At 36.0% G+C, this 12,646-nt stretch overlaps 1 protein-coding gene across 6 annotated transcripts in view; it reads right to left on the bottom strand.

Moving 5' to 3' along the window:
* Positions 1-237: 237 nt before the first annotated feature.
* The window catches only part of ZDHHC14 (zDHHC palmitoyltransferase 14), a 95,594-nt gene continuing 83,185 nt past the window's right edge, over positions 238-12,646 (bottom strand). For 4 of the 6 annotated variants that reach the window (XM_054629934.2, XM_077175421.1, XM_054629933.2 and 1 more), the window contains 3 exons: positions 12,090-12,199; positions 9,577-9,679; positions 238-1,480 (listed from right to left, as the gene is read on the bottom strand). In XM_054629934.2, the coding sequence (XP_054485909.1) occupies positions 1,079-1,480; positions 9,577-9,679; positions 12,090-12,199 (615 nt within the window). In that variant the 3' untranslated portion in view covers positions 238-1,078. The remainder of the gene's footprint in view (positions 1,481-9,576; positions 9,680-12,089; positions 12,200-12,646) is intronic. The other 2 variants (XM_054629937.2, XM_054629938.2) reach the window with 1 other exon arrangement.

Below are 12,646 nucleotides of genomic sequence, written 5' to 3'. Positions count from 1 at the left end.
GAGGTTAATTCTACTGTTTCCAAATAAAGACCTCCTATGGGAACAAACACACAGCTCAAACAAAACCATAAAAAATGGTGAAGCAATCCTAATTGTAACCAGCTATTTCTCCATAGCTCTAGTTTTATCAAGTACACATATTCCAGTCAAATCTTTACAAACTATGCCAACAAGTCATTATTTCCCCCTCTTGGCCCCATGAAAACTGTGCAAGGATAACTGTACACGTCCACAAAATAGAGGATGTCATTTTATTGGAGGTCCACAGGTAATTGTATCACATTAGGGAGTGGAAGAATCTTGTGGTATGGCACAACACAATATCTCACTTAAACACTTAAACAGAAGGTTAAATGATATGCAACATGATCAAATCAGTAATTCATCATCTTCTAGGCACCACTGATTAATTTAAAATAAAATTTAATAAATTCAAAAAATATAGTCCATTCATTTGTTTGCTGTACTGTCTTTAAACGAAACAGCACTTTGAAAGTCACAAATAAAAAAGCAGCACTTTCTCTTAATACCAACACCACTGTAACACATACTGTAGCGTGGCATGCAAATCCACATCTGCAGTTCTTTTTTTTGTTTTGTATTAACAAATGGAATGGCAATTTTCTATCTCAAATATTGGTAGCATAACATGTAAGTGCAGATCATTCTGGCCACAGGTGTGGTAAGCCGCAACAAGTGTGTATTACAAGAGCATAGAACACAGAGCATGACACTTACATCCAAGAATCTCTCTCTTTTGTACTGTACATGGTGTTTGCTACAGGCTGACTTCCGACTCGCTGTACCCAAGCTTCAGGAAACGAGATTATTGACCTTTTCTGGTTTTATTTAAAAGTAAAATGCAGTCACCATCAAAGCACAACCGTTAACAACCTGGCCAAAAAAATGCCATAGCTCCATTGAAAAAAATCACTCGTCCTTTTAGTAGACTCCATTAAGTGACAAAGTTTCCATTACAGGCATATTACGAAGCCTTACAGTGGTACTGCAGTGTCATTCCTGTCAAGCACAGATTTGCAGAGACACCAGGACACAGTGTGGTGTTCAGAAAAGCTGTTCAAACTGAGCTGAGCTTCACGAGGCCGCGCACGGAGTCCTCGTGCAGCGAGTCCTGGCTGGCCAGGCTCAGGACGTGCATGGTGCGGCTGTGCGCGATGGGGCTCCCGCTGGACAGCATCCCGGGCGGCGACGGCGCTTCTTCAGGAGTCAGGAACTGGTGGCCTTCGTGCTCCTCTTTTAATGGTATGATGTCTGTCAGACCTGAATCTGATGTGAGATTAGGCATAGAAGATGGTGGTGTTGGTTGCCCTAGAGTCAGAGTTGCACAAGGCCCACTGAGAGAAGTCTTTCCTGGTAAAGGGAGCTCTTCACTAGTTATGCTTGGCTCACTCTGTAGGAGGGGGGTGGCAGCAGCCTGCAAAACGAATTTAGTGCTCTGAATGCACTGATCTTGGTCACACTGTAGGATGGAAGGGTGTCAAAATCATATAAAAACAAAACAGAGAAAAAAAAAGGGAGGATATGGATAAAAAGGTATGGAAAAGAATGGGATGTGAAGAGAAAAAAAGAAGGCCATTAGTATCATTCCATGGTTAGCCACCCAAACATCCCATGGCATGCTGCCCAGGAAAAAAAAAGAAAGGCATGCATAACTGAGCCAATGCTTTGCATTATAATCAAAGAAATGATTATATACATTTACAGTGTTCATTTAAGGGTTCTTTAAAAAAAACTAGGCAATTTTTTCTTTTAACTGGTCTTCACACATAGGAATTAACCTACTACAGAGGTTTTCCAGAACAAGAAGTCTTTTGACAGAGATATCTACCACAGTTAGTAATAAAGCTCCATGAGTAAAATTTTTTCCCCTCCCAATTTAATACATTATATATAAATTCTAGGGAATGTCCTACGCTATACTCCATACTCCAGAGGATGTGTAGAAACCAGGCAGCACTGCAGATGCATTGAGATCAACCTTAATGAATTTTAGGCTGTTTCTTGATTAATCCTGACAATGTGATGAATCAAGGTACAAAACACAAGTTTTCTGGCAAGCACTGTCTCAATAATAAGCCAAATCCAGCATTATATAAATCTAGTTAATCTCAGTGAGTGCTACCAGAAATGCATTTTTTTGGTTCTACACAATTCCTAAAAACCGTTTATACAAAATTACCTCTCATTGCTTGAGATGAAAAGACAGGTGTGCATTTTAATAATGTCCAGCTAGCTAAGTGGGTAGTACACTTACTGCCAAATTAAGTTTCTTTAACATGGATTGGCATGATTTTTGAGAGCTCCTAAGGAAAAAATATTTAATTCATTGCCTGATCAGTGTCTTAAAACATTGCAGCTTTTCAAAATCTTGTTAGATTCATTTGCCAAAGTACTGCTCTGCTGGGTAAGAAAAACACTACAACCAGTGAATACAACTACAAATGCAATGAAGGACATTTGGAGGCAAGCAAGCAGAATAAAAGATATATCCAGAGGTAAGACATCCTATCCACTGTTATTTCAAGTATTCCATTAAAGCAATATGTTCTGCTCTATGACTGACTTCTTAGATTTTTATCAAATTACTACATACTACAGATACATCATCTGTTTTTTCTGACCATAACCATAATATTCCTGACCATAACCATTATTACTAGCATTGTTACAAAATGGGCACTTCCCTAAAATGCCCATTTGAGTTTAGTATGCCACTGCGCCACACTGAAAACTCATGGGAAGGCTTTTGCCTCCTTTATTGTATGATGAAAAGCAGGATAAACAATGGTTAATTAAAGTAACTCTGTTGTTTTCAGGTTCTCCAATTTCACCACCAAATAGCTTAATGATGGATGCACACACCTAACATTCAGCAAGTGTGCAAGCAGACTACCTGGTCATAAGAGATAGGTAGTGTTTAAAACACATCTAAGTGGTTTAGGACTCCCAGACCAATTACTTTTGACAGGCAGAAGCTCAATCCTTACTCAGATACGTATTTCCAAGACTTCTGCTTTCAGAAAGATAAATGGACTGGCCTTCTGTTATATAAATTGATTTCATATAAATTGCAAGCTATCTTCGCCCCACAAAATGATGAACAGCCTCAGCCAAACAACTGAAGTGGTTCCCTATCATTTCAGAGGGATTACTCACAGGCTTAAAGCCCTAACCTTGCTTAAGTACCTTACTAAGAAGAAAACTGTCAGCATCTTTTAAAGTCAAGCTTTCAATTCGTAATTCAGTGTGAATAACTCATTCTTGATTAATATCCTGTTATTCACACCTGCTTATTTAAATTAAAACTTCAACCAACCTTACCGTGCACCCTTAAAAAATATGCTAGCTGAATTTTCAAACTTCAAAAAGACCAACGAAACCTATTTTCTCTGAAAGGCAGTAGCCAAAGAACAAGTTAAATAACAAAGGAATGCTTATAACCACTGGGGTACACTGAAAACAAATAATGTTAGCAGCTGACTTACTGCTTTAGTGAACATTCAGTTCTGATCTTCCAAAGGAAATCATTAACGTGTTCCAGGCAATACAAGCACAAGCTTTGCTGAAGATGATTTATTTGAACTCATTGTATAGTCTGAATTAATTTTCTTCTTAAGGAATGCTACTGCATTTCAGTTAAATTAATATAAAAATAGAAGGTAGCCTCAATAAAGCTCCATTACATAGTGTTATAACCTCAGGTGCTAAATATCTCTTCATTTTTCCACACACTTGTAACTTCCCTAAAGCCTCTCCTTTCATTTAGATAAATTTCAGGTTTTCTTTTTCTTGTCTGTTCAACAGTGATCAGCACAAAATCCTTAGGAAGATACAGGCTGTAAAGACATTTCTAGAAAGGGAACTATTGCAGGTTCTAACCCAGAAAATGTATGTGTATTCTATGGGCTCTCAAAAACATCTGATAAAAACATCACATAATATACAGATAGACTATTCTTGAGTCTAAACAGCCAACACAAAACTAAAACAAGGAAATAATATTTGTTATAGGGTTGGTGTGGTGTTTTTTTGTCAATTTTGTTATTTCACTCTTGACTGAATGCAATTTAGGGCAGGAAGTCTTAGTTGCTACTAATCACATGACTTATCCAGCATTGGAATTTCAAATAAAACAAAAAAGCCTATGACTGTAACAAAAAGGAAGCTGGGCATTAAAATCTAAATAACTAAAAATCTACTGCAAAAATTATTCCACCAGCATCTTCTTATTTCAGATATGCTGACTTTATTTTTCACTTAAAATGTCACTGTTTCAGAGAAACAGCAGATTCTAAAGGTAGGACAAGTTTAATAAGTTCTACAAATACAGAAGTTCAACTAAATATATGCACAGAAATTTTTAGATATCTGTTTATTTCCACATAAAAAGGCAGAAATTGAAGCAAATTGGGCAAAACCTAGAATTCTCTGTTTATTTCACAATAAATACAAACAATTGAGGAAAAATACTTTTCTTTTTTCTGAAGAAAGTATGTTTTTTCTAAGCTACACAAAAAATATGAAAATATTGTTGAACATGGCAATATATTTTTCACATTTCTAAATGTGATTATTTTGAAATAATCAGAATTAGTTACTTTAAATATTAAATAAACTTAGTTTAAAATTTCCTAAATGCTAGTAACATTCAAGAATTGTTACAGTTCTCAGAAGATGGAAAAAAGCAGGTTGAGTAGTCTCACAAACTCTGAATAAAATACAAACAACATGGAGTTCAGAGGAGGCTGACAGTGGTATGAAGTTACAGGAAGAATGCTGAAATACCAAATTCTGTACACAACAAATGGTAAAGAGTGGAGGGATAGAGCTGTGAAAGTGTCCCCAGCAGGTGTAGGATTTCACCATCAAAATTAATGTGTTGTGGATACTGTGCAACAGCTGAGCCACAAGCCTCAACAACTCAATGGCTCTACTATCAAGCAATACAGTAGTAGTAAATGAGTATATATTCATGATGAGTAGATCTATGAAGGGAAATACTTCTGACACACTTCTGAAGCCACATGGGAAGCAACACTTGGCCCAGAGACTTTACTTCAGATTGGAGACTGTTTGTTCTTATGGACTGAAAGTCTGAGAATGCTTAGAGCAACTTGGGTGCATTCCAGGGGCGTATCTTCTAAAATAAATCTAGTTCATAAAAATGCAGTAAACATGCACTATCAAAAGAATTGCTCCTAAAACATATCTCAACCCAAAGTAAATGCTGAAATTGATTTACTTGCACTGTGCCTGTAACCCATTTTACCTGTGAAGTAGAATGCATTAAGGAAAAACCTCTATCAACCTTGACTGTGGTAATGTTGACTTGGTAAAAGCCCTAAGTTTTGTTTTGGGCATCTGGGAAGTACATCAGTAAATATATAAGGAAACACACTCGCCAAACTCCCAGAAAAATGGGGTTGTGGTCCTTGCCAATTCTGTTATTGTCATGATAGAAATACTTACTCCTAATAATGCAAAAAATGAAAAGCAAAGGATGGCCAGAGTTAATGCTCCCTGAGTCAGCTGGATCTATTTCCAGATCAGTAGCAGAAATACTTAAGTGAACATGTGGGAGAGGACTTTCCTGCACTTATCACTGGTAATAAATGTTGTGCATGCACTACAGTTCCTACAATTTTCAGCAGTACATATACATAAGTGTAAGAAAACACTTTAAATAATTTGCATCCAGGAAAGGAAATGGAGAATTAGAAGCAAGGGAATTTGGTACACACAGAACTACCTATATACTGAAGAAGAAATGCCTAGGAAATCAAAGCAAAGTCTATCACTTTACAAGGCATTAGAGATTTCCTAGAGATATCATAGTAAATATAAACCAAACTAATTCCTCAAAAAATGTTCATGAAGTAAGACATATTCTGTGTTTCCCCCTAATGGATCACTAAAGAATAAAATACCCTATATCAAACCCTAAGAATCAACTCCAGCTTTAAGATAAAATTAAGTACTACAGTGGTCCAGACCCAAGTAGTGGTAATTAATGAGTTTATGGGTAAATAAGAACTTTTTTCAGAACACAAAGAAAATAAGGTTTTAAATAAAAGAGAAAGAATAAATTGCAGAGAAAATCATTATTTCATAATAGGTGAGATACTGTGTTTCATACAAAAAAATTTCTTAAGAATAAGAAAAATACTTGGGTAATCAAACTGATGATGAGCAAAGAAAAATAATCAGCAATAAAATGCAACAGGGAAATACTTTGGAAATTACCAGTACTACAGATTATGAGTTCCAAGTGACCATGCTTTTTATGTGGATAAGGATATTAAGAACCTGGCTAATGAATGTACCAGACTAATTTCAAATTATATTGAAAAAGAAACTAAAAACACTGGGGAATGCACCAGGAAAATAATTGTATGTGCTTCCTTCATGGAAGTAAATAGAGATTCAGCTTTCAGTAAAACAAGGTAGATACTACGGAGTAGTACAGAGAGAACATGAGAAAAACCTCTTCTATGAAGATCTAGGAAAAAACCAAAATCACAGTATGGATCTATCAAGCACTAATTATAGCTATGACTCTGACTTCCTGAGATTGTGACAAACTGGGCTGCTACCACAAGTAGGGTAGATCATGCACTAAATACTCAAAGTATCAGAGGCAAAATTACCACAAAAGCTGTTAAATACAGATAGAGTGCCCCACAAATGGTATCCGGAAACAGAGATAATGTATTGTGCTGAAAACCAGCATCTGGCATCTTTACATTTAGCCTGATATTTATTTTGAACTTAACTGCAAAAATGAGGCTATGCTGAAAGATTTATTAAAATTAATGAAAAGAGAGTATTATACCAAGCAACAACACAGACTTAATGAGAGACAAGAGACTCGTTGGGTGAAACACAAGAATTCTATTTAGAAAGTCACTAGTCACTGACTCCTATAAGGAGCTGCTGAGGGAGGTGGGCTGTTTAGTCTGAAGATGAGGCTCAGAGGAGACCTCACTGCTCTCTACAACTCCCTGAAAGGAGGTTTTAGCCAGGTGAGGGTTGCGCTCTTCTCCCAGGCAACTAGTGACAGGACAAGAGAATATTGTCTTAAGCTGCACCAGGGAAGGTTTAGGCTGGACATTTGGAACGAGTTCTTCACAGATGGGGTGATTACACATTGGAATGGGCTGCTCAGAGAGGTGGTGAAGTCACCTCCCCGGAGGTGTTTAAGAAAAGACTGGATGTGGCACTGAGTGCCATGGTCTAGTTGACAAGGTGGTGCTTGGTCATAGGCTGGACTCAATTTCAAAGGTCTTTTTGAACCCTAGTTGATTTTGTAAAGATTCAAGGGAAGAAGGGGAAATGAAAGAGAGAAGGAATAAGAGAAGACAAGTGAGAGAGAACATGCTGATTTAAATCTTTATTTTTAATCAATGATGAGGAGAGATATTTTAGTACACTGTGGATTAAGCAGGGTAACATCTAGACATGAAGACCTGATATAATACATTCTGCAATAAAATCAAGAGAGACACACCACAAAGGTGTTCTGAAACACACTTCATACTTCTCCTAATTTAGTTCTTGTAATCAAAAAGCATTAAGCTTGCTAAAGTAGTATAAATATCTCTGATAATGTATAAACGGCCAAACTTCTGTGATTGGAAAAGTATTATGGTCTACAGCTATGATCTACACATACTCCTTTAAGTCAAGGAACTTAACTTTGTCTGTCTTTATCTGAAATCAATAATAATACCAGTTCCAGTACCAGATATATCCCCTTCAACAGGGAAGGGAATACAGTGTTAGAGAGATAGGTAAACTAAGCCGGTCTCTAACAGTTTACAACAAAACTCAAGGGAGAAATTTTAATATTGATAGCCAGCTGTCCTTAGAAACCAATTGGTCTTGGATACAGACCAGGAGAAAAGATGCCCGGAGAAAAATGGCATTACAGTTTTCCAAAATATTCCTTCAAACCAAACAAGACATATTAGATTTTCCAAGCTTTTCTAGAGGTCATTTTCAGGAGTGAAATCTCCACATTTCAGAGCAACTTTGATAACTGTTAAAGAACACAGGCTTTTCCCAGGTCATGCGGATATAAGCTCATTTCTGAGCTCATTCTAGGATTTAAGAAGAAATCTTTGAAGAATTTGTGTAATTAGGAGTAATACACTCTAAAATTGTAACAGCTACCTGTTTGACTTAAAGTAATACCATAACAGATTTCTCCATTTCTAGAGACAAACTTAGTCAATTTTCTACCAAATTGGCAAAGATTTTCTCATTAATACCTAGGAATAATGATATAGTGTCTAAATTCTTGCAATGATAAAGACAATTTGATGCCATGGACACATTGTGGGTTTATGATCATCACCAGTAAGAAGCCTTGACAGCATCAGAATGTTTGGATGATTCCTGAAAGACCTCAGCCCATTACTAATGTTTGCTTTATCCTTTTTTTCAACTCCTTTTTCTCTCTTCAGAGTTATAATATTTTGAGTAAAATTTACATAGAGCATTACCTTGTTCTGCTCGACTGCACCTCAGAAGATTCAGACTTAATACCATGCCTCTAATACATTTTCTTATTAAGGAGACTAACAAATCTATTTAATTCTCAAAACATTAAGCAAAATCAGCTTAGGAACTACAGCAAAATTTTTATAGGAGTTTATCAGTGACACTAAAACTAATCTGTCTGGGAAGAGTGCATCTTTTCTTCTTTTGTTCAAAAGAAAGGCTGAACTATGTCAGAAGGCCTCATGGCTTCCTCGTTTTTGGCAGAGGGAGGGTATCTGTAATTCATGACTTCTTCGACAAAGTATTAGAATCCACATACTGTGAAGATATGTGGACAACAATTCAGAAATAGGCACATATGCAAGGTGGTTGCCTTCAGAAAAAGATCTCTTTCCAATTATTCTCTTCTTCTTGGCACTGGAAATCCTATCTTCCATTATGATAGCCAATGCTACCAGCAAAAAAACAAAGCAAATACTACTGGCACAGTTTCAAAGATGTTTAAAAAAACTTTTGTTGTAACAATTCAGTGCCATTTTTTGTTCAGGTTCAGTGTCCTCCTGCTCTTTCTTCAAAACATTTCTCGCCTAGGAACTCCTCTTTGTTCATCTTTGATTTTTAAAATACATTAGTCTATGCAAAACCGCAGTGCACAAGCAAAGAAGGAAATAGAGTATGAACAAAGTGGCACACAAAATAGCAATTAGCTGGAAAATGACAAACCACAGTAAGTCCATGATACTTGAATATTCCAGTTCAAAACACAGTAGGTGTCAAGAGCACAAGTCAAAATGCCAGTATATTCAATAAACCAACAGCGTAGAAAAGACTCTTTTTTTTAGAATCCATGAGCAGTAACTACTACACTGTGTGAAATGTACATTAAAAAGAGCCTTGGACTTTGTTTTTTTTTCTTTACTGTTATTAAACAACTCATTCCACCCAGTGTGTCAGCTGTATCCAGTTAGTTATTACTTGATTAGTTCACATGAAAGTGGAGAAGAAAAACATTCACAGGAATCCTGATGAACAACACTATGGGATGATTCCTACCATGTTGCTCTGAGATTGTGTGGCCCCATACATGGTAATGCCATTTGATGGTCCTGCTAATTGCGGCGTATCTGGCTGTATAAATCCTCTTCTGTCAATTAAGCTACAGAATAATCACAAAAAAGGAAAAGTATTAGAGATGTTGCGGATCATTAACTATGTCCTCTCAATAAAAAGAAATAAAAACTTTCTATCGTACAACACACTTTAATACCTCACCAATACCTTCTAATGTCCCCTTTTAGTCAAAGTACTAGACTTCATTTTCTACTCAACAGTAAGGTACTTGTTCTTTGTGATACTGCCTGTCATATAAGCACCGCTGCTTTTTTGATTTTTATCACATATACTTAGAAGCTTACCAGCAGATACCACAAAACCAAAGAATTTTAAACCACAGGTGAAAAAACAAATGACAAAACTCACTTAGGATACTTTGATTCAGTATCTCTTTTATCGGTTCTTTTTTTATTTTTACCAGCTTCCACATCTAAATTGAAACTACTTAATCACAAAATTTAGCAGGAATGAAGAAAAGTTAATCTTTCTGACAGACAACTTAACTTGCCAGGTGTTTCATGACAGCCACTTAATACTGCTTATAGTGTTCCACTGTGCTTACTAAATTTCTTATTTCTAAGAAAATACTCTGCGGAGAAATTACTAAATGTAAGCAAAAAAACCCCAAACTGTAAGATTATAACCAAATACATAGAATGAAATAATCCAACCTAGTTAAAGATTAAAGATGCCTAATGAAGTTATATAATTTGTTGCCCCAGAATACTGGTTAGACCTATGCTGACAGCCAAGGATCAAATAAAGATTTGAAGGTAACTGTTGAGGACATGTAAAATACATTCTGAATTTGATAGCAGAGGTTTAAAAATGATGAATGATCTTTAACATAAGTGAGGTAAGTTTTGATTATTTACAGATCCTTTCTTCATCTGCATTCCATGCTCAAGGCACTTGAACATTTTGAATTTTGAGCTGAAATTACTGGTAAGCCACTTTTCCAGAATTTAAGGAAAAAACCTAATATTTAGTGACTTGGGACATAGCTGAGATTAAAAGTAAAAGAAGCAAGCTTATAATTTACATGGTACAGTCAGTAAATTTTTCCCTGTGGTCACAAAATACCTCTCTGCAGAACCTCTATATATACATGTCAATGTCTAAATAAGTAATGGAATTTAGGAAAAAAATGCACAAACTCTGCTAAAACACAGGAGCCAATGCCAGTCTGGTCCAATTGTGTGTTGCTACTTTTATCAGCCTAATACACTACTTCATATACCGAGAAAAAAGATGGAGTTTTAATAAAGATTTCCATCTGGAGTCAGAAGAATTTGAAGCGTGGCATTGAGCTTTTATGTCACATACTTTTATCAAAAAGCAAAATTTCAGAATTAAAAGGTTGGCTTCGGGCAACATCCATATAGGCAGGAAGCAGAGACAAAGCTATTCACTCTCACCAGGGGTAAGCCTGTATGTGGAAATCTCTATTCGGTTGTTTCCTCTTTAGGAAAAGATGTCAGCCTCCCCTGTTAAACTCTGACTGCTCATAGAAGAACTGCCTCTAACATTCCTGACAGCAAAGCCAGAAATCTCACTCCAATTAAACACCTGAGAGTCTTGACCATAAAGTCATTTAATATCTTTCTTCTTATTCAGATTAATAACGTCACAATTCCAGGCAAAGCAAAACATACTAACCAAGGAGCAGGCCACAGAATTATCTTTAAGTTTTTCTGCCCCTCTCTACAGTGAAACTGGGCCACTACTGTGTATGTAGTACATGAACTGCCTAATCACTGAGCACTGGAATAAGAAAAGAATTAAGTTTTTCTGGCTGCCAGTTTTATTCCTCTAGTGTCAGCTCTGTACTACATTTTCTTCAAGATGAAAAAACATCTCCAACCTCAAATATATATATATTTCAGACTTCCAGAGGTGAAGATGTATTGAGCAAAACATTACTTTGGAATCGCTTTGGTGTAAGACCACCAAAATCAGTTTAACATATATATGTTAACAGTATTAAATAAAAAAACCACTGTCCATTTAAAAACAGTACTTCAGAGTTAAGAGACAAAAATCAACAATTATCAAGCTAGTTGTATATTTAAGGTTCCTCAACTCTCCCCAACTCATGTCACATTTTTTAGGAATGAAAAAGTTTCATAAACTTCCAGGTTGACCTTCATGCAACAGCTAACTACTAGAAATTTTTTATTGCTCTAAGTTATTAACTGCAGTGGTGAAAGTTCAAATAACAAATAAGCTTATTTCCATTTCATATGTAATTTTACAAGATTTGATCACTAACTTAGTTTAAAAACAATTTACCAACTTATCTCTTTACTGCTGAAGAAAAACTTAAAGCTTCTAACGGACACTAATCCAAAACTTTCATTTTGCTGAATAAAGTCAAATAATCAAAAAGAATATTTTTTTCATTAATAATCACATGGCTTCATTTATGCTAACAACACTTTTGATAGTCTTACCTTGGAGAGAGGGGCCCACAGAGAGCAGCACAGCAATTAGTAAAGATGTTGCCATAACTGTAGGGATTATAGTTTTCTTTACCTCTTTTATTTGACCATGATCCTTTAATCTGAAGAGATATGAACAATATACATCACATGTAATACAATACAGAAAATGGCTGTGAGAAATTAAGGTTGCACATGCTACTTGCAGAAGAGAACACAGAAAATCCATCATGACACTTAGCAAACAATTTAAGAGTTCTGGGTTGTTATGAAGGCTGGACCTTATGAGCACATGCTTGAGCTCCATAGATGTAGACAACCCACAATCTCAAGAGATCAATATACTCAAAACAGGAATTTCAGCACCTAAACAATGATCCAAGTTCAATTTTACAAATATTATAACACGTTTTACAGAAGAGGCTCAATTGCAAAATATGATTAAAGCCAGCAATTGAGCACTTCTTTTCCATACTATTGGGTAAGTTTGCAAACTGTGCAATATCACACAACATTATTATCCCTAAAGTTCACAAAAGATTCTAAAATATAGTAAAGCAAATGCAGCC

This window comes from Agelaius phoeniceus, chromosome 3 (assembly GCF_051311805.1).
Source record: "Agelaius phoeniceus isolate bAgePho1 chromosome 3, bAgePho1.hap1, whole genome shotgun sequence".
Lineage (NCBI taxonomy): Eukaryota > Metazoa > Chordata > Aves > Passeriformes > Icteridae > Agelaius > Agelaius phoeniceus.
The sequence above is the reverse complement of the archived record's forward strand: the minus strand, read 5'-3'. Positions and strand labels throughout refer to the sequence as shown.